The sequence below is a fragment of the Gymnoscopelus braueri genome, assembly GCF_963280865.1.
Source record: "Gymnoscopelus braueri genome assembly, chromosome: 15".
In the NCBI taxonomy this organism is placed as follows: Eukaryota; Metazoa; Chordata; class Actinopteri; order Myctophiformes; family Myctophidae; genus Gymnoscopelus; species Gymnoscopelus braueri.
Window position 1 is genome coordinate 6071994 of NC_137620.1, and position 22953 is coordinate 6094946.

A 22953-nucleotide genomic window follows, 5' to 3' on the forward strand; every position below is an offset into this window, starting at 1 on the left:
GTATAGGTTATATTGTATTAACATACTCTACCACACAGATTGGACAACATTACATTTTATTCATAAAACATAGTGCTGCTTTAACACTGAAGATTTAACTGTGTGTACAGTAGGTGTTTGGGGAAATGTCTTAGGAAACAACCATATTTTACCCTTTGACCAATTATTGACAATAATTATTATAATTCTATATTATATAATTATGTTATATAATTAATATAATGATGATGAATCAACCACCTGAATGCAGTCAATGGTATTTCTACACAAGACTGACATTCATCATACAATAGTAAACGTTTACTGCCACCTGGTGGATAACGTTAGTACTGCCGTTTCATCAATGGACTGTTGTAAGCATGTTTTTGGATGCGGATCAGAATCAGGTTTTTATAAATTCTGAATAAATAACAGCGGTTTCACTTACCAAAAATAACTGACCTACAAGCTCACAACGCGTCGCATCGTGATGCGTTGTGAGATTGTAGCTCAGCTATTTGTTTGTGATGTTATGCACAAATCAATTCACTATAACGATCAGAACCATAAAATTGTATGTCTGAGTTATATTAAACAATAAAGGTCCTGCACCTGCGTCAGTAATTCTTTATACTGTAAATAAACTGTAATGCAGACCAAAAATAACACAAAACTGTTGCTTTTGAAATGAAATGCAGTATTTTATCTGACCCAATCTCAATCAAATACTAATAATAATTCAATTCAATTAAACAATCAGTAAACTTCAAAATACAAATGAAAGATGATCAAACTATGAATCTTTAGTCCCGCAATGCAAAGTTATTTTAAACGTCTGGAATGAGTATACTGTAGTTTCCCAATCCAAAAGTAATTCAAAAGTAATCCCACAATTATTGTAGATCTTCTATTTTTCGAAAATCCAGTAATCGGCAAAGTCAGCAAATAAAAAGACAATGCATTGCATAAAAAAGGGAAAAAAGTATATTCCTCACCCAACCTTTAAGTCAGGAGGTCACAGGAGGTTCCTTTGTCCTGTTGTTTCTGAATTGATTCAGAACCCAAAACTTTCTTTCGACCAAACGTCCTTTCTTCCACCTCACAAAGTTCTTCGGCCACACTACTCAGTGGTTTAACAAGCTCTGGTTTAGTATTGGCTTACAAGAGTCTCTTTGACAAACCACCATCAAACACTCTTTTACCTAAAATAGAAGCCCCGGCCGCCTCACTTCCTGTACTTTTATAGCTGTTCCTGGTACCTCACTTCCTGTGGAACTTTCCACAGTGATCACTTCCTGGAACTTTTGCTACATGTGCTGCTTTTTCCCCACAGCCCCCCCCCCCCTATGAGTGAACCATGTCAACAGAACATTTATTATAAAGGCCATAATCAACTTACACAAAACAGAAACATTGTTTCCATACACTACATTTACTAGGTGTTAAATATTCAAAACATTTTTAACTAATATATTCCCTTGTTATCACCAAGTATGTTATGTTTCCTGTGTATCCTTTTCTTTCAATACTCATCATACCTGGACAGGAAATACATTATTTCACACATTTATGTGGCAGTGTCACATCACTTGCAGATAATAGTGTGGACAGTCAGACCTGTATTATTTGAGAGACTAATGGGATTGTCCTGCAGTCTGAACAAAGCCTTACAGTGCAACTCAGTTTACAAGCCCTGGTTCTCAAAGTGGGGTCCGGGGACCCCCAGGGGTCCTTGAGGGGGTTCCAGGGGGGTCCCCAGCTAAATGTGTTAATACAGCATCACTATCATTTTAACCCCTTTATCCATGTATATGTTGGCTATTCAAAAATGGCAGATCTACAAGCTCACTGCAAGCTTGAACGTCTGCTATTTTGTATATATATTTTTAACTGTTGAATAATTTCTTAACACAAATCTCTTCTGTGTGTGTGTGTGTGTGTGTGTGTGTGTGTGTGTGTGTGTGTGTGTGTGTGTGTGTGTGTGTGTGCGTGTGCGTGTATGTGTGCGTGTGTTGCAGGTGTGTCCATGGCGGTGAATCATGGCAGTCTGTATGCAGGTCTGTCAGGGTTCAACGGGGCGTTGGGCTGCATGGCTGTCGGAGGGCTCTTCTTCACCTTCAGCTGGAAGACTCACCTGTTCGCCATCACCAGTGGTGAGACAGACACACACACACACACACACACACACACACACACACACACACACGCACACGCACACACACACACTTTTGCTTTCCATCATCGTAACAATATAATGTGGTGTGAGACATAATGTAAGCATTAGCATTAGCATACCGTACATAATGTAAGTGTACACTTAACAAACACACACACACACACACACACACACACACACACACACACACACACACACACACACACACACACACACACACACACACACACACACACACACACACACACACACACCTGGTGATTGCATTGACATAATTCATTATTCATTATTATTATTTTTTAATTGTGCCATAAGTCCCCTCCCTCCACCTCCCCCCCCTCTCTCTCCCAGGTGGTAATTTATCACACCTCCCACAGTATTATTTACTGACAAACACAATTAGAAAATAACATTTGATCAAGACTTTAATTGAATAAAATGGATGAACATTTCTGTCAGAGAGGAACTGGCCCAGTGCCAGCCCCGACATTCCATTCCCACTGCCATTCTGTGAGCCGCTGAAGGCAGGGTCGCATTAACCGTGGAACTTAGTGGAACTTGTGTTCCACGGCCCGCAGCCTGCAGCTAGGGCCCTGTGAGAATGATAGACAGTTTAGACACTGTAGTTATAGCAGAAACAGACTGTTGGAAAGGCTGTGCTGTGCCCTGTGTCTGTGCAGTGTGACTGTCAGCGCTGCTCGTGCTGGCGGTGGCACATGCACCGAACGCACGTGCGGTGCGCGTTCATTCGCTGGGCGCGCGAACGCACCCGATATTGTCCGATTAATGTTGAGGGGGGGCCTTTGATTTTGTGTTGTTACACGGCCCTGAGGGGTCTTAATGCGGCCCTGGCTGAAGGTCTGTTCACAGTTCACACAATGCTCCTTCGGCAGCAAGGTTGCCCTCAGTTCAATAAGCTCTGCACAGCAGCCATATTAGAAAGAAATTGAGCTACTTCCTTACTTCCTTCACAGGTGTTACCGATCATGCTAATTAAGCCTCATTTTCCATTCAGTGTAGCACAGTGGGTCTCAAACTTTTATTTCGAGGACCCCCATAACTCTGAGAGTGTACAAATGGAACGAAATGGACCTGTAGTTACACATCTGTAAGGGGCCATTTGGACCCCCTCAAGGAACAATGAGGGTCCCTGGACCCCACTTTTGAGAGCCTGACTCGGTTTGACCAGAATGGAACAGAGCCTTCATTAGTATCATTGGTAAGACCTGTGAAGGAAGTAAGGGAGAGGCCCAATTTCTTTACAATATGGCTGCTGAGCATAGAGCATTGGTGGCATTTTAGCTTGCACTGATTGGTCAGCTGCCGTAGCTGACCAGTCAGCAGCAAGCTTATCACCTTCTCTGCCATTTTATCACCCAGAGTAATATGAAGGCTGGGTAATATGTGATAACAATAAATGAATGAACAAAAACATAAAACCGGGTATGAGGTGTGACTGTGTCACTGTCAGTAGTTAGTCATGTCTGCAGTGCTTTGGATATGTGAGAGTGTTGTATAAAAAGGGCGCAACTCAAACTAAACCCAAAAAGGGGGTTAGGCCCCCCACTCGGGTCATCTGGATGCTGCAGATTGCAGCAGTGGAAGGCAAATAATTATGCCATAATCAGTCAGTCAGACTCAATTCACAATGAAGCTTGATTTTGTTCATTTGGACCAGGCTTAACCCCCCCCCCCCCTCCAATCAGCCAAATGTTGAGACAGCTGTGATTTCCGGCTAATACAATTATGTTATTATGTAAATTAGTCCTTACAGCTCACAGGAATGACAGTAACATGTGAGGTTTTGCTCCGTTCCTGCTATTTGCAGTGCACGTGTACATGAGTGTGCTTGTGTGACAATGTGTACACGTGTGTGCGTGCGTGCGTGCGTGCGTGCGTGCGTGCGTGCGTGCGTGCGTGCGTGCGTGCGTGCGACAGTGCTTAGCTTCATCTCTTGCTCTGATCCTCTGCCCTCCAGCCTTCTTCTCTGCATATGCTGACATCGCCCTAAGCAATCTGCTGGGAACTGTGAGTACACCACACACACACACACACACACACACACACACACACACACACACACACACACACACACACACACACACACACACACACACACACACACATACACACACACACACACATGCACACTCATGCACAGACACACATGCACACACATATTGTATTATTGTATTACTGTACTTTTGGGGACATCGACATTTTAGGATGCCGGTTTTATGAATAACATTTTCCCCATTATTGAAACCTACAGCCGTTCTACGAGCTCTTAGTACGGTATAATAATTTAGTATAACTCGGACAAAACTCTAACCCCGATACCTAAACCTAATCTCTAAATGTCTCAACCTAACCCTGAAACCAACCTCAATCGTTTCCAATTATAAGAACTAAATCCCCTTATAATTTTTAACCATGACACTAAGCATTTCTCTGGACCAGGTAAATACGATACGATACGATACGATACGATACGATACGATACGATACGATACGATACGATACGATACGATACGATACGATAATACTTCATCGCAATGTCTGTTCCTCAAATTCTACTATACTTTTGGTTTTGGGGACATTTGTATAGCACAAGTATATTAATACACACACACACACACACACACACACACACACACACACACACACACACACACACACACACACACACACACACACACACACACACACACACACACACACACACACACACACACACACACACACACACACACACACACACACACACACACACACACACACACACACACACACACACACACACTTATAAATAAAATGTGCAGCACTAGGCGCCTGTTTTTTTAAAGAAACGTGATGGTGATTTGTTAAATGTCTCTCCATCTGTCTCTCGCTATGTCTCTCTCCATCACTCTCCCTCCGTCTGTCTGTCTGTCTGTCTGTCTGTATGTCTGTCTGTCTGTCTGTACAATTTTCAATTTAGGTATTTAGCAGACACTCATCCAGAGTGACTTAAAATCAACAAGGTAGCCTAATCATAGAGAGACATTGTAGTGAAACTAGTATTTAGGGTAAACCAAGAATAGCATCTGTCTAAACCATGCATGTACTATCTTGAAACTATAGGATACCAGGTACACAATGAACCTATAGCATCTGTCTAAATAACATAATAACATAATAACATTCTCTCTCTCTCTCTCTCTCTCTCTCTCTCTCTCTCTCTCTCTCTCTCTCTCTCTCTCTCTCTCTCTCTCTCTCTCTCTCTCTCTCAGCTGGGTCTCCCAGCATGCAGCTGGGCAGCCACTATGGTCTTCACGTTGATGCTGCTGATGAATGGACAGACTTTGGCAGCATACCGTATCCCCATTGGTCAAGTCATGGCCCCAGAACACAACCTGCGATCCCGTAGCCAATGGGAAGCCGGCAACACCTCAGATAGGGAAAGCACTGATGTATAGTACTACTGACACACACACACACACACACACACACACACACACACACACACACACACACACACACACACACGCACACACACTATGGGCACGTGTTGTATAAATTGATAATATCTATTCAATTATTTATACATTTGTACTCAAACCCACACTGCCGTTGTAAAATGAATTTAGCTGGAATATACCAAATTGGCCAGAAGGGGGCAATGCAAGCTCAGGGAATAAACATGCAACCCTTTTCAGTTACTCTCTTCAACCATTAAGCACTTATACCCTCAAATCTTAAAACAGACCTCAGTTTCTACTTAACTCTTCGCCAAAAATAGCCGATCTACATGCTCACAATGTGTCGCATGCGTTGTTGTGAGTTTGTAGTTTTGGCAAATGTTCCCCCCAGAATAGGGATGCTGGGGTTCAAGTGATTAAAGTGGAAATCTCACACAGCTACACACTTTGTCTTTGCTTTATGTATCTGTATCTGTCTGCTGCCAGTGTCATTTTGTGTCTTTATGGTTTTGTTCAATTTAAAAGGGACAACATTTAAAAAATAAACATTCAACTTATTGTTTTTGAGAACCAAGTCTAACATCTCTGGTTTTATTTACGTCAATTGGTGTAATCGAAAAACGTTGTACCAAATAATCCAACTTGCTAAAAAAATGAAGTGAAATTCACCATCATTTCTCAATGTTTTAGGGAAGGTTCAGGCAGCTTCCCTGTGTTAGCTGATCTGATTGAGCAGGGAGGGATTGTAGGGTTGGATCAGGCTATGAATGAATAGGGGTACCATACCTTTGGTTGGGAGCCAATGGAGAGCCCCTGGGAGCCAATGGAGGGAGCGGAAAAGGGGGAGACATGAGAGCATTTTGGTTGGTTGAAGACCAAGCATGCTGCAGGACTCAGGATCATTTGAAGGGGCTTAAGTGCACATGCCGGGAGGCCAGTAAGGAGGGAGTTTTGATATGATTAAGGCCTGGATAAGGAGCTGGGCTGAATCCTGGGTGAGGAAGGGTCTGATCCTTTGAATGTTATGGAGTGTAAACGTACAGGAACAAGTGAGAGCTGACTGTCCAGGACAACACCAAGACTCTTGGCCGTTGGAACAGAGGCCACCAGGGAGTTGTCTATGGATCACCTCATTTTGGTCTCATTTTAGTTTGCTTAAATGTGTTTTCTTTATTGCTTTATTGTTTTATTTATTTACTTATTGTTTACTATGTTATTCCCCTATTATTTTTAAAACGTGTATGTTTTATTTTTCCTTACTTATATATGTTATGCTCCAACTGCTGTACATCACTTTGTAACTCATGATTTGAAAAGTGCTATATAAATAAATAAAGTTATTATTGGACACGGTGAGATCCTGCATGGAGCAGGACTTACCTGGGAAGAAGAGAAGCTCGGTCTTGTCTGGGTTCAGCTTGAGGTGGTGGAAAGACATTGACTTAAAGGAGCATTTCACCCCTGGAAGAAACTGCAATCACTCAATGGTTATAGTATTTGTAGTAGATAACAGTAGCACAATTTAAAATGTGCACCCTATGGCCATAATGAAATCTGTGTGTTTGACTAGGGTTTGACTGGACTGCTGCATTACTACAATGACCATAATGCTTTGGTGCAGTTGTGGGGAGGGGAGGCTGCATGTGGGTGTGATCTTCAACAACAACATACAAACAGCATGCCAGTGTTGCCATGTCTGCTTATTATAAGCGGCTTCTTTCTAAAATGTAGTTGATATTTGGCCTTGTTTCCAAATGTTTGTTTTTTTTAAACACTTTTATTGGGGATAATTCAATAGTATGTCAAATGTCATTGCATACAAAGTCACCCCCATTTTATTTATTTTTTCTACACATCAAAAGACAAACCAAAAAACAACATGCAATCCCCCCCAAACAAAAACAACAACAACAAATAAACAGAAAAAAAACAACAACAACGACGTAACTGAAATTAAGTACTAAAACATTAAAGGTACAAGCAAGGTCATGGGTCACATCATGGGTCACAGCCATTGTCATTGTGTCATATACACCCAAGGGAGAGACACTGCAATCCACTGTCCGCTACACTTGCTGCCCACAGAGTGTTCTAATCTGGAGAGGTCTGCTTATCTCCATGATTCATAGAAGCCTTCAGTGGTTCCTCTAAGAGAGAATACATTTTTTTCTAGGCTTAAGAAGTACATCACATCGTTTAGCCAGATTGAGTGAGAGGGTGGTTTTGGTGATTTCCAAGCTAGTAATATTCTTCTTCTTGCCAAGAGAGTTGCAAAACCAATAATATCTAACTTTCGATTCGAGAGTTGTAAAGAATTTGATGGTGTGCCAAATATAGCTAGAAGTGGACAGGGTTACAATGCGGTTTCTAAGACCTCCGAAAGGGTGTCAAACACAAGTGACCAGAACCGTTGTAAGTGTGGGCAGGACCAGTACATATGTGTAAGGTGTTCTTGTGTCTGGGCACAGCGGTCACACTTTGAGTCGGCATCAGGGTACATTTCAGCCACCCTGGCTTTACTAAGATGAGATCTATGTACTACTTTAAGTTGGATTAGGCTGAGCCGTGCACAAGAGGTAGTTGAGTTCACTATTATAAAGCATCTGCCCACCACTTATTTGTCAGCTCCATCCTCAATTCTCTCTCCCATTTGTTATTTAATCGTTGTGTATTAACTTCAGTTAAAGATGAAATAAATGTATAGCTCTCTGAGATGAATCCACTCTCTGTTGGTGAAATCAGGAGCAGCAATTCTGATTATTAGGAAGGTGTGGAAATGAACAAAATGTATCTTTCACAAACTGACGGATCTGCAGAAATCTAAAGAAGTTATCGCGGTAAAAATTTAATTCAGAACATAGAGACGGAAAGCTATGAAATATATTGTCCTTGTACAAGTCCTTAAAGCACCTAAGTCCAACATCATACCACCTATTAAATGACGCGTCTATGGTAGAGGGAGTAAATAAGTGGTTCCTTTTAATGGGAGCCTGTATGGATGGTAAGGTAAATTTAAAGTGACGTCGAAATTGGATCCACATTTTTAAGGTTGACAAAACTATAGGGTTGAGTGAGTAACGGGAGGGAGATAGAGGAAGAGATGAGTAAACTAGGGCTGGTAGTGAGGCTACCTGACAAGACTGAAGTTCCAGGGAACACCAGTCTGTGTCAGGTGCATGTAACCAGTAATTTATTTTATGAGTATTAGCTCCCCAGTGCGAGTAGTCTGGCTTTGTCTCCATATTCATATGTTAAGCTGTGTAATAGCATTCTCTCTGCATTCGTGGTAGAGAGAATGTTGAACTCTGATTGAAGACTAATCCTTTTATAAAAAAGTTGCTGCGATGGGTCTATGGCACATTGTCTATCAATTGTTGATATTGCGTCTGTGAGTTCTTTAAAACGTTTATTTTTTCTTTTCTTTTCATGGGATGAGTAAGAAATTATTTCACAGCGTAAAACCGCTTTTAACGTCTCCCACAGTAGTGATTCAGAGACCGAATCAGATTTATTTTCAGCCAGAAAGTTATCAATAGAACTAGATATTTTTTTACAGAAATCCTCGTTTCTAAGCAGCAATGCGTCCAGACGCCAGGGAGGGTGTGTTTTAATGTTTAGAGGAAATGAGATGTCTAACTGAAGTGGTGCATGATCGGAGATTGTTATCGCCAGATAGTCTACTGATACCACATAGTTAAGAAAATACTTGTCTATAAAAAAGTAGTCAATACGAGAGAAGGCTTGATGAACATTTGAAAAAAAATGAAAAGCTTTTAGTCTGAGGGTTTAGTGACCTCCAGGGGTCAACACATCCACTGTCTTCCATAAATGTTGATAGGGTTTTAGACATTTTTAAAACAGATAGGCTTTTAGGGTTTGAACGGTCCAGCAAAGGATTAATAGTTAGGTTCAGATCTCCTCCAAAGATGAGTTTGTGAGTGTTTAAATCTGTAAGGCTAGATAAAAGTCTATTCATAAAGTCTAAGTCATCCCAGTTAGGGGCGTAGACATTAACTAAGAGCGGCTTCACACTATGGTCCCGGGTGCGCAACCTGGACCACATGGCAGATGTTGTGGTAGTGTGAACGTAGCAAACCGTTCCCCGTAACGCATCACCGTACCGTACCCGAAACCACCTGGGGAGGTAGTCTCGGGTCCGATTGCTGCGGAGTCGGGAACGGAACGCGGCAGTGTGAATCCATCCGTACCAAGAGAAGGAAGTGGACTGCTAATCATATATCATTTATATATTTTTTATAATGACGCATTATTTTAGCTGGGTTATACCTTCTCATAGTTCTACTTGAATGTTGACAAGAAATAATAATCCCGCTAGTGTTTGAGTAGCGCGAGCCGTGAAAAATAATAAACAAAAAACACATGTGTGGCGAACGTATTTATAAGGATAAATACACCAAGGATTAGTCCATGACGTCTACTGCTAAAATACCAAGGATGCGTCCGTGACACCAATATCATATTAACAGACGACGTTACATTTCGAGGTTTCAAAGACCAGTGCACACACTGCTTTGGTTGTGTATTGTTGATCTGTTTTTATTATAACTCAAGACAACGTCAGGAACACAGTCAAACTTTATTATTCACTCTAGAGTGACTTTTCTTCCGTGAATGACATTCTCTCTTCCAAAGCCCCATAGTCCACAGCGCCCCCATGAGGCACATATTTACCATTACTGTTAAATAAAATGGTCTCGAGTCTTGGCCAGTGTGAATGCTGGCCAGCCGAGCGCACTCGGGAACAGTTTGATTCAAACGGACCCAGTCTGAAGCCGCCCTAAGACTGGAGTTTGGAAAAGTATCCCTGATACAATTATGTACCTTCCATTTACATCTGCTTTTATTTCTGAGACTGTGAATTGGATTTGATTATTTATTAAAATCGCCACTATAATTTAATTATAGTGGCGATTAATATAATTTGCTATCTTTCTTATCTACTGTAATAGGCACTGTACACTCTTACCCAACTCTTAAATTATAATACACATAGCATCGGATTCTATGGGTTTGGCAAAGGAGTTTTAGAACTCCTGAAATAATATAGATAATGTCTCAGTCAACATTTCGACCATAATACAACTTAAATTTAGCATTTGTTTCCTTTAATGCAAAAAAAGATGTCTATATCAAATGGATGGGTAAAGTTTACCTTATAATGCCAGACTACTGTCTGTATGCATCTTTGCTTTCGTTTAGCAGTGCAATAAAAAATAAGAAAAAAGTCTATAATTTGCTATCTTTCTTATCTAATAGGCTGGAGTCTTTGGGGTGGAGGTCGTTAGCGTGGTCGGCATGGCGGCTTGGACGGCTGTTAGCGTAGTCGGCACGGCACGCATGGACTGTTACCCCCAGCAGGAACCTGAGAAAGGGAAAGAAAGAAAGGAGGGAGAGAGACGGAGAGAGACAGAGAACAGAAAGGAGTGGTGGAAAGTACAACCTGTGGAGGTGAAAGGGGTGGAGGAGGGATGCAGAGACGCTACGAGCTTGAGTACGAAAGTATGAAAGCGAGTAAGGGGTTTCTGGGTAGTTCTGGTGTGTATAAATAGCGCCAGGTAGATTGGTAAGGGGGCGGAGTAAAGGTGTGTATCCCCGCCTCCTGAACATCTGTTGTTCCAACGCCATTTCACTAGGCAAAGAAACACACCTTTATGGAAAGTTTAGGGTATTTATTGAATACAAAGAATGTAATGGAGGGAAGTGAAAGGGGTTCCGGGGAGGGTCGCAGACCCTGGAGTCTTTGGGGAGGAGGTCGTTAGCGTGGTCGGCATGGCGGCTTGGACGGCTGTTAGCGTAGTCGGCACGGCACGCATGGACTGTTACCCCCAAAGAGAGACAAAGAGAGCAAAAACTAGACTAAGGGATTATGGCTGGTCTGTTTTGGTAAGCCCCATAAAAAACATGAAAACTGGTCTGGACTGGGGAGCAGAGTAGCGTGGTGGTGTTATAGCCGTGTGGCAGGACTAGAAAAGGGGGGGGGGGATGAGGAGGACGATTAGCTAGGGCTAGGGGGTTTGGGGGGGTTCTGGGGGCATGAGGCCCGGGCGTGGGCTCCGCCGCAGTGGCTGCAAACATGGAGCAGCTTGCAAGAGCTGGCTGAGCAACCTAGATCGTTAAAATTGTTACAGACCATGCTTTTGCCGCAGAACAAGACGGGGCGCCCACGCCGGTCAGTGGTTCTGTTGTTGGCTGGGTAGATGGGTGAGGGGGTGGGGGGATGGCAAGGGGAAGCTGGGGAGGGAAGGGGAGTTGGGGAAGGGGAGTTGGGGAAGGGGGAAGGGGAGCTGGAAGGCCACAGTGGCTGGAACCGGGGTGGGGCTGGGAGCTGCGAAAGCGCACAAGCTGGCGGGGTGGGCGGAGTTGCCGCATAGGGAGCAAGTTTCTGCCACCCTGCCTGCGGAAAGCCGGCAATAAAGCTCGAGATCTAGGCGACCCCAGTAAGTGCCAAGGTTCCACTGCTGGAGCCTGGCAGCGGCTGTGGAGGAGAACTGGCGGTGGTACTCCTGGAAGAGGATTCCTCCAAAACGGACAGCTAAATCGAGTACCACCGCCATGTAGTCGTCCAGCTCCTGTCGCCGGGCTGGGAAAATGGAGCAGATGACGTCTCTGTATATGCCGAACGCCAGGCAGAACGCCGCAACGGTGAGTGGAGCGGATCGGGTAGGGGTGGAGTTGCGGAGTTGGATTTGGATGCCGCCGCAGTCCAGGAAGCGTGGCTCGGTGTTGCTGTCAGAGGGGCGGAGGAGGGAAGCCAGGTCGACGTGGTTGCCCTGAAGAATCTGGTTGCGGAGGGCAGGTGGGATTGGTTGGGGGTTCCTGGAAAGTGCGCTGGCCGGTGGGTCCACTGGAAGGGCTGTGGAGAGAGAAAAGGGGGGTGGTGGATGGGGGGAGGGGTTATTGAGGGGAGGACAGGAAAGAACAGGGGGGGAAAGTGAAGCGATGCCACCGCTGGTTGTGGCAACGGGATTTGACAGGGTGGCATACGTGGGAGGGAAGAAGAAAACAGGCGGTGCCTGGGATGCGCTGGTGCCAGGTGTGGCCACGGCAACGCTTGGGTTTTGAGTGGCAGCAGAAGCAGAGGAAAACTGAGTTGGATGTAGGGATGGTTGGGTGGGGGGGTGGGGTGAAAGTGCAGCCTGCTGTACAAGGGATGATAACAAAGACAAGAGAGACATTAATGGGTGGGCGGCAGGCACGGGGTTAACATTGACAGGTAAAGTGCTGGAAGAAGGAGTAGTATTGGTAGTAGTAGTAAGCGGAATCAAGGATATGGCTGCAGGCTGGCTTGTGGAGGCGGTGTTCTGTGCAGGCGCTGCTTGGCCACCCCTGAGGCATCCGGTGCGGTGGGTGACGTCATCCGGAATCGCCGCGCTGAAACGGGATACGCGGCGCGTGACGTCATCGGGCGGCGCCTGGCTCAACGGAGGCCCCGGTGTTGCTGTTGTTGCTACCGGTGTTGCAGCAAACAGCTGGAAGAGTCCTGCTTTGTTTGTGGAACGGGGGAAGGCGATTCCGCGGGCTCGGAGCTGCTTCTGGAGTCCCACCGTGGTCCAGTCCTTGATGTCGGGTGGCGGAGTATGGGTGCTCGGGTCGGAAGAACCGCGAGGCGAGCAGTTGGAAATGCTGGCTCGGCAGCGTAGCTGGAATAGCCGACGGGGATCTCCGAGCTGCTCAACGGTGTTGGTGGTCTGAGCTTCTTGTGGGTTGTCGGCCCCGCTCCCGTTCACGGGGCTGCGGGCGATGGTGTGTGGATGCACGGGACCGACCTGACCTTGCTGGAGTGGACTGACCGGGCTGTGAAGCGATGGTGGACCGGAGGGAGAAGCTGGATCGCCTGGAAAAGGCTGATGAAACTGAGGCGCTGGGGGAGATGGAACGGCGGGACTGGTTAGAAGGTAAGTTACTTCTAGTACGGCGGGAAGTGCTGGGTTGAGTGGACGGGATGGTGGGCTGACTGGGTGAGATCACGGAGGGCTGACGTCCCCTGGTGATGGGCGTCGGGCTCCTCGGGATGATCCCGCTGATGTTGTCGTCGTCGGACGCGAATAGTTCGAGTGAACTCATGATGCAGAAACGCTACGAGCTTGAGTACGAAAGTACGAAAGCGAGTAAGGGGTTTCTGGGTAGTTCTGGTGTGTATAAATAGCGCCAGGTAGATTGGTAAGGGGGCGGAGTAAAGGTGTGTATCCCCGCCTCCTGAACATCTGTTGTTCCAACGCCATTCATCTTTCTTTATCCTTAATCGACACGGGTGGAGTAGCCTGAATGCGGCATTCTTTTTGTAGATGTTGGCCATGACGGCGGAGAAGGCTGAGCGTCTTCTGGAAAGGCTGGCGCTGATGTCGTCGAAGATTCGAAGCTTCTTGCCGCGGAAGGTCAGGTCCTGTTTTTTTTTGGTCATTACGAGCTCCTTCTGCTGGAAGTAGTGGAATCGAACGATGAACGCGCGGGGTCCTCTGTTTGTCCCCTCGTCATCGTTCAGTCTTCCAAGTCGATGTGCTCGGTCCAAAGATAATGGTGGTGAGAAGAAGGCCGCCCCGAAGAGTTCATTGTACAAAGTGGTCATGAATTTCACCGGGTCTGACCCTTCCATCTTCTCAGGGATACCTATTACTTTCATATTTGAGCGGTGCGACTGATTTTCCAGTATATCCACCTTATTCAGGAGTGTTTCATGTTGCGATTGTAGCAAACTGTAACTTGTTTCCAAACTAAGAACCCTGTCGCTTTGGTCTGAGAGAGCCACCTCCATCTCAGAAATGCGCGTGTTCTGTGCGCAAATAGTTGACTGGATGGATTCCAGAGTAACGTTCACCGGGGCAAGGGCAGTGGTTAATGCCGTGTCCAACAGGGTTGTAATAGTTGTGGACAAATCATTTTGAATCGCCGCTCAAAGGTTTTCTAGATCTTTAGGTAGGGTGCCTGAGGCTGCTTCAGCAGGCGTTTGCTTTGTTTGGTGCGGTGCGGCGGCCATTGCTGAGTCTGGCGTCGGCGTGGCACGTTCACTTCGAGGATTGTTTTTAGGCGTTATGTCTTTTTTGACCGACCTGGTTGTCGCAGGCCTGGCCGGGCTAGGCATGGAAAGGTCAGTTTGCATTTGGTACCGCTAGGAAGGCAAGCTTAAACTGAGCGCAATGAGCAAGAAATTGAATAAACTTAGTAGAGTTCTGAGAGAGCCACCGACGCACGTCTCCTCCCCTCACATGCTCAACCGGAAGTCGTTTCCAAATGTTTTGATTGTTGTTTAAACCAGTGGTTCTCAAACATGTTCATGTATCTTTCCACAGACCCCCATCTGAAATTATAATTTGTGCCAGGGAGCCCCTACCAAATATTGTTAAAACGATTCAAAAATATTCCCCTCAAGATTTTTTGGAAAATAGCAGATCTACAAGCTCACAATGGGTAACATCGCGAAGCGTTGTGAGCTTGTAGATCGGCAATTTTCAAATATATAATATCCCATGTCTATAGGTAAAGTGCTCTTGGCCTAGTTATCTTCTTTTCGGCTTGTTTTCATAGACCTGGTTGCTTATTTCTCTCACAATATCTGGCAACACTGGAAGTCAGAAGAGCTGAACGTGTACCTCGCCACCCTGGGCAAGACCTGGGATGTTGGTTGTCTAGGAAGTTGACAACCGGAAATGGTTGAATTTGGCGGAAGTACCGCCCAAGGAAATGACGGTGATGCTTTACAAATCTGTTAACATTCTCCGTGAATGAAACGAGTGTTGTGATTGGTCAAAAAATATCGTTTCCGGGGGAAAGGCGTACGACGGAAATCCTGCCCACTCAGGACTTCCTAGACACTCGCTGCTTTAGGTCGTGACCAGGCTCTTCTTTTCGCAGATAAGTGAGGCTGGGACCGAGGCTAGTACCTTGCACACGTTCATCTACAGTAGTTACATGTATGTCCAAGGATTCGTTAGTGATGTCACATCACTGACAAATCCTTGGTATCTTTATGCCGTTCTACTTCCGTGTCGCATAGTAGTGACATCACTGTCGAATCCTTGGTATTGTGATCCTAGCCTTTCGCGACGGTGTTTGTTTACCAGCGCCACCACTCCACGCTGTATTTAGATTATTTTCATGCTTGCGCTTATGAAACACTAAACAGGATTATTATTTCATGTGAACATTCAAGTACAACTATCAGAAGATAACTCTAGTAAAGTAATGCCTCACTCTGCAAGGTGGGTTGCCCGCTGGCCGCAGCTAATGGGAGTGGCCGAGTGGGGAAATAAGGTTGAACAAAGTGTTACGAAGACACCCTCTGGGGCTGGTCCTTTGAGCTATGGAGGTTGGTTTTGATTTGAACTACACCTGTAGTCACCTGCAGTAATGTAGTGCGGACATAAGGTGAGATATGCAACGAAAGTGTCATTTGACGTCATCAGGATCATTTTTATGGGTCCTAGACTTCACAAAAATAGGGGTTTTATGCCAAATCGGCGAAATGTCCCTTTAAAGTCACTTCATAGTTTCAAACAAGTTACATATCAATCAGATACAATAACATGCATAGGTCAAGCAGATAACTACAATAATTATAAAGTGCATTTGTCACATCAATAAATAAAGTATTCAATCAATCAATCAAACAAACACATTGCTCAGACGAAATACAACATTTAGAGGTTAGTTTTATGGGTTCGGGTTGGAGTTATTTTAAACACAGTTGTAATGTTTTTTTTTTTAATATTTATTTAGAGGAAGAGTTCGCTTTTTCAGGTTTCGAGCTGACAGTGACGTGCAAATGATCCCATTAACTATAATAATGACCTTCTCCAGGCGGTATGAGGTGTGAATGCCAGCCTTGCTTGGGGGAGAGTGGGGAAGACAGAGACTGCAGGAGAGTGGTCAATGTAACCAAAATATAGCGTCCGGGATGGTATCAAGGTGCCTAATTTTGTTTTTTGAAAACATTTCAGATAAAACTCGAAAATGTGCTCCTCGGAGCACAGGTCTCTGCCAGGTCAGGAAGTAGTAATAGAGGTTGTGTTGTCACAGTACGTCCTGCGAAGCTTAGCCAATGGTGCCGGAGATTAGGTGTTCACAGACGGACGGACACACACACACACACGGACGGACGGACGGAGGGTAAAACATACTCTCCACCATGCCTTCGGCCTGGCGGAGACAAAAAACATGGTATTTTGGATTGAATGGTTAAGGGAATCTTCTGATAGCTTCCTGAGCAAAGATAATTGCCTTCAAAATCGGCACAAAAACACACACATACCATAAGCTACTGTTTCTCTAGGGGGTACTAATAGTTATGGAATCACTGAATTAATCTAATATTTATTATGTTTCCTACCTGAAGTGTGAGCTGTACACACATGCTTACAGCTATTCTACTTACATTATTATTATTCCTTTCTACATTTTTCAAAAATCAATAATCTAAAAGCTCAGAACACATCATTGTGACCCCATCTAATAATAGTTTAGTATTTTTTGGTAAATTATTATTTTATTTCTGTCTATAATGTCCATAAGAGGACTTCAGGGTTAATGTGTTTAATGACGTGATAATAGACGACAGTCAGTTGGAGTAATGTCATTGGCTATTCTACATCACAATGACGTCATCCCAACCATGTCCTTTAAAATGAAATGTTAACTAAACAAAATGTCATTCAGCAACTTTTACCGATAGATCCAGCAGCCTTTAGTAACTCTACCTGAAACTTATTTAACTTTAACACTGCTGAACACACTGTCTGCTGTGTAGCTGAACACACCGTCTGCTGTGTAGCTGAACGCACTGTCTGCTGTCCAGCACCGGGATTCAATTTCCCATATTAGGAGATAAACACTCATCGCATTCTTTGATTGGCCAACGCAACTCATCAGCTTTGTGGATTGGTTGAACTTTAGGACTCAATTATTTTACGGAACAAGATTTTACAAATCTAACTAAATCTAATCTACGGTGTGAGAAATGTTCTGCTGGGCTTTACTTCTGAATGGAGAACCAAAAAGATCCTATTATGCTGCTGTTGCAGTGGAGCACAAGGTGTACTACTTTGGACCGGACTATGACAGCGACATAAATCAGATTGACGTGCACATTTTCAACACAGTGTCTTTATGCTGGAGGAAGCTTCCTGGAAGATTTTTGCCCAGCGCTATGGCTACACAGCTGTACTGATAGAATATATCATCTACATCTGGGGTGGGCGGTATCCTTACTGCAACGTGCTTTATGCATTTGATGTGGACACCCACAGATGGTTTGAACCCAATGTGTCAGGGACTGTTCCAGGAGGGAGGTGCAACCACTCAGCCTGTGTCTTGAGGAAGGTCATGTATATCCATGGAGGATGCACCCAGCTGACTGGATACACTAATGACATCTACAAGTTGGACACCACCCCAATTGTCTGGTCTTTAATTAACACCAGAGGAACTCCATCACCTGTTTCAAGAGAACACTCTGCCGCCATCATCGGAACAAAGATGTTTGTATTTGGGGGCAGCGGGCACCTGTACTATAACACCATCAGAGAGTTTGACACAGAGACCAACTGCTGGCTAAGCACAACTTCTTTACAGCTTCCTCAAGAAAAATATTTCTCTGATCATTCAGTCTTTACCTACAATGGAGAGCTGTACATATTTGGCCGTTGCTGGGACCAGAGCTTCAATGATTTGTGGAAATTCAATCCAGAGACCTTCTCCTGGAAGAGGGTTGTGCCCAAGGGGAAAGGCCCATGTCCAATAGATAGGATGTCCTGTTGCATGGTGGGAGATCGTATCATCCTCTTTGAAGAATTTAGAACACCCAGTGACCTGTATATCTTAGACTTGAGTCCTAGTCTTGAGACGTTATGTAAGCTAGCAGTTATTCAGTATGGTCTGGAGCAGTCTGAACTCCCACACAACATCAGATGGGAACTGGCAGCCATGACTACCAACAGCAATAACAGTCCCTAATGCTCTCCTGTATTTTACAGTGGAACCATTAATAAGAATTAAAAACAATATTACAGCAGAAATGTAGTCTACATTTTAACATGTGCTTGTGTGTGTGTGTGTGTGTGTGTGTGTGTGTGTGTGTGTGTGTGTGTGTGTGTGTGTGTGTGTGTGTGTGTGTGTGTGTGTGTGTGTGTGTGTGTGTGTATGTGTGTGTGTATGTGTGTGTGGGTGTGTGTGCGTATGTGTGCGTATGTGTGTGTGGGTGTGTGTGCGAGTGCGTTTTGGAGGCGGAGGGGCAGGGGGGAAAAAAACAAAAACTTTGAGAACCACTGCTACTGTACACTGCACATAAAAATAGCAGAAATAGCAGATATACAAGCTCACATGTTTGGTTTTGTATATCGGCTATTTTCACCTTTGCCATGACACTTTGGCAACAAAGTAGGACATTAAAATGTTATAGCAATGCATGTTTTTTTTTCTTCACAGTTTAGATGAGTAGCTTACATTTGGCTACACTGCCAACAAAAGACTATTGATATCGTACTGTAGTTAAATACAATAGTTGTAATGTGATGCATGTGTATGTGACCTTGTTATGGTCCAAAGATACAGTGACAGCAGATACAGTCGGCCCCTTAAATATTTAATATTTAAATATGGCCCCCTTTGAAAACAGTTTGGACACTCTTTGTTTTATGTTATGGAACCACATTTAATGAGACATGAATTATGGTATGGAACCATACAGTGGCCCGTCAAATGTACATATATGGAGTCATTTAACACCATCATCCCCACTAGGCTGGTCAGCAAGAGGTCGGACCTGGTCTGAGAGCTTGGTAAAACTCTTTAAGTACTGAAATAGCAGATCTACAGTACAATCAAATTCCCCTTTTGGGTCTCAAGCTAAAACGTTTGGAAACCAGTGACCTAATCTACAGCAGGATTCCCCCTTTAAAGTGTCAACGACAGAGTGTATTCTGCCAATACTCTTTACAAAAAGAACAGGAAAATCGAAGAGGAAAGAAACAATCATTTTAATAATTGTCACAACACAAAGTCAGCTCCATAAAATCATTCATCATTATTAAAACTTCAGTAATTGTCAATGTGAACATAGATTGAATCCTACAGTACAGTGATGCGTTTTTTTTGTTTACATCCCGTGATACCTAGTCTCGCAAGCCAGACTGTTGCCTCCCACAATTTTCAAATGCTTCCGTCATACAGTCTGGATTAACGGAAGCTCTGAAAATGATCAAGCGATAAAGCGGATGTGACGCCTCCTCCCCACTTCCGTTTTTACAGTTGGGCAAATGTATCCGAATATAAATCAAAATCATATTAGCATATATAGCTTGCTGCTTAGCAAAAATGGAAATACAAAAATAAAAAATGTTAAGATATTTTAGATATATGTTCATGAACGGAAATGACAAACCACAGATGACAGCTTCCTGCCTCGGATTTCGGGAGGTGTTGATCCAGACTCTATTTAGCATTTGGAGATTGTGGAATAGTTATCTGGCTACGCCACACTAAGTGATACCCTGCATAGACACACAAAACACCACTTTACCAGGACAGCTCATTATTAAAAAGATACATTTATCTCAATGCAAGCAGATGGTTAGACAGTGAGGACACACGGACTGCTAGTTGGATGAGCAGTAGAAGATGGAAACTTTTGACCCACAATTTAAAAGGCAACTTTTTGTAATGATGATAATAATGATAATAATAATAATATCTATAAAGCCAAGGCTGAATCAAGTCCAATTTATACTTCATTGCATGACAACGCATTCTCACTCCCAAGAAGGCAAACGGGTGACTTCTTGGGACGGACGTCCCAAGAAGTCAAACGTTTGACTGGAAAGGGGGCCAAAAACTAGGAGGGATACAAGTTACGATTCTGTCCCTATCGTGACATTAGTTCGAACGGCGCTGAGTCGGCTGAAGCGGACTTCTCAACGCTCGGCACTGCGACTCGCTCGCCTAACGGCTCGCTCGGCGGTGCCTCTTGTGGCTCAAGTCCGCTTTAGGCGGCGCGCCTCCGTCGTTAACAGCTTTTTAGCGGTTTGAGAACGGCACTTCTGCATTCCTGGAATGCGGAAGTTTTAAGTTTTGACGTTTGGTAAGATTTGTCCCCAGAAGTCACCATATGCATTATGGGGAGTGCGTATGACAGTGTCATGTGACGCGTTGTTAGCTTGTACATTGGCTATTTTAGGCATGCGACAGCGTCGTATGGAAGAAGATTAGGCTTCAGTCAGGGTTGATTCAGCCTTCAGCCAATGATGCCACAGACTGGCCTTCAAGTACTCCGATACTCTCCGAGTACTCTGACAACCGTACCAATGTTAGAGTACATAATACAATATGTAGGGTACCGCATGGCTTCGCTGATTGGTTGAAACAAGTGGCGTCACCTTTTGCCCATGTATGGAGATCCTCAAACTCTCCCAAAGTTCGTACTCTGGAATGGATTCTGACATCATAGTACATAGTAGTCTACCCACTGGTAATGGATAGGAAATAATAATAATAACACAAAAATGATAATAATAATACTCATAATATGTACTGTGTAGCACTTTTCTTTAAAATTACAATGTATTACCCATTTAAAAACGGGCAATAAATTGTCAAAACCCAAAAAAAGTGTCAAGGTAAAAAAAGAAAACTATCTACATGATTATTTGATTGTGACTTTTAAATGAAAATATAAATGCACCATTTACCATTTTTACCATTTACTCTGTCTCTATTTTTCACAGTGCTCCACGTAGCCTGTGTTTTTTCCCCTCCACAGCATTTCTCTAGTGACTAGAGACTAGAGTCTAGTCCATTCCCCAGACGCAATAATAATAGTGTAATCATACACAGAAAAAAAAAACAATCGCCTTCTCACTCATCCAGATTCCACACAACGAAGTGACACAATCCCATCTTCTGCAACAACAATAAAAATCACGACTATTCTACCATTGCTCCGTAGGTCATGCATTTTCTATGTGAATGCTTGTAGAACGTTGTTCATGCCTACATTGTCGTACAACTAATGAGTTTCCCTCACCGTGGAACAAACAGTACCACAGACAGGTATGAGGTCTTTTTTATTTTTAAATGAATGTAATGTAACACCTCATTTATAGTTGGTGTCATGCCGTGTCTAACGCTGCAAATAGCCGATCTAATAAGAAAACAACGCTTATAGATTGGCTATATTTGACATCGGCACACAACTAAGTATAAATCTGATTTAAAAGTGCTTTTGACTCTACCATAGTTCTAATACAAAAAAAGAAAAGTATAAATACAAATACTTTTTAATGTTGTGATACAAAAATGAACATTCTTGATTCTACATTGAAGTTATGATTGCTGAGTGCTCTTGTGCTTTTTCTTACGCATTTCTTGATTTTGTGTGTTGGCTGCGCGTGTTTTTCCAGTTCAAACCAGTGTGTACAGTATATATTCAATTGTGTGTGTTTACATTGGCATTTCTGTGTTTCCTGTGTGTCACACTGTCAGTTTTCTCATGTTGTTGTTGTTTTTAGTTGTTTTTCCCATTAAAAAAAGAACTGTACTGAACCTAGGGTTGGGATCCTTTAGGAATTTTACGACTCCGGTTCCTTACTGATTCCCTCTTAATGGTCCGATTCATAGGGGGTTCCAAATGGACCCTTACGGGTCTGTAACTCTGAGAGTGTACAAATGGAACCAAAAGGACCCGTACAGGTCCATTTGGTTCCATTTGTACACTCTCATAGTTATGGTGGTCCTTGAAGTTAAAACGTTTGAGAACCACTAGGTATTTTAATTAGTAGATGTGAAGATCCCAGCCCTAACTGTACCAAGGTTATTATGGCTAAACTAAAAGAGGAAAGTCTTAATTTATAGAAGCTGAGAAAGGCAAGATGGACGTATGCATTATACATCCCATGAGGGTGGAAAAGATATTGTACATGCAATTGTAATTTTGTTTTAGTCCATTTGAGCTAGTTTTGCATAGTTATTTAGATTTTTTTTTATTTTGACTTTGCTTTTAATTTCAGTTTTAGTTTTAGTTTTAGTTTTAGTTTTAGTCTTAGTTGTAGTTAGCTATAATAACCCTGGTACCTAAAAAAAACAAGAGAAAGACGAGAGAGAACTGTATGTGTGATTGACGTGTCAGTTCACAGGAAAACCCAGGGGGGCCTCGCTGTTGTAGCGTGCAGGGGTCCTTTGTCAACTCATCCCAAAATTCAACTAAACCTTGTAATCCTCTGCCGAGGTTGGAATCAGAGGGAGATTAGCCTCCTCTCTAATCTTAAAGCTCCTTTTTTTCCCCCTCGCCACATATGTAAGACCTTCAAGAACCTCTGAATGCATCCACAATAC

The 22953-nt window shown here is 43.6% G+C and overlaps 1 protein-coding gene across 1 annotated transcript in view; it reads left to right on the forward strand.

Annotated features, from left to right (window-relative positions):
• LOC308102207 (urea transporter 1) overlaps positions 1-5613 on the forward strand; it is a gene marked incomplete at both ends in the record, with an annotated part of 40004 nt that extends 34391 nt beyond the window's left edge. The window contains 3 exons of the mRNA XM_080451808.1: positions 1998-2132; positions 4134-4183; positions 5428-5613. Of these exons, the coding sequence (XP_080307934.1) occupies positions 1998-2132; positions 4134-4183; positions 5428-5613 (371 nt within the window). The remainder of the gene's footprint in view (positions 1-1997; positions 2133-4133; positions 4184-5427) is intronic.
• Between the last annotated feature and the right edge of the window lie 17340 nt (positions 5614-22953).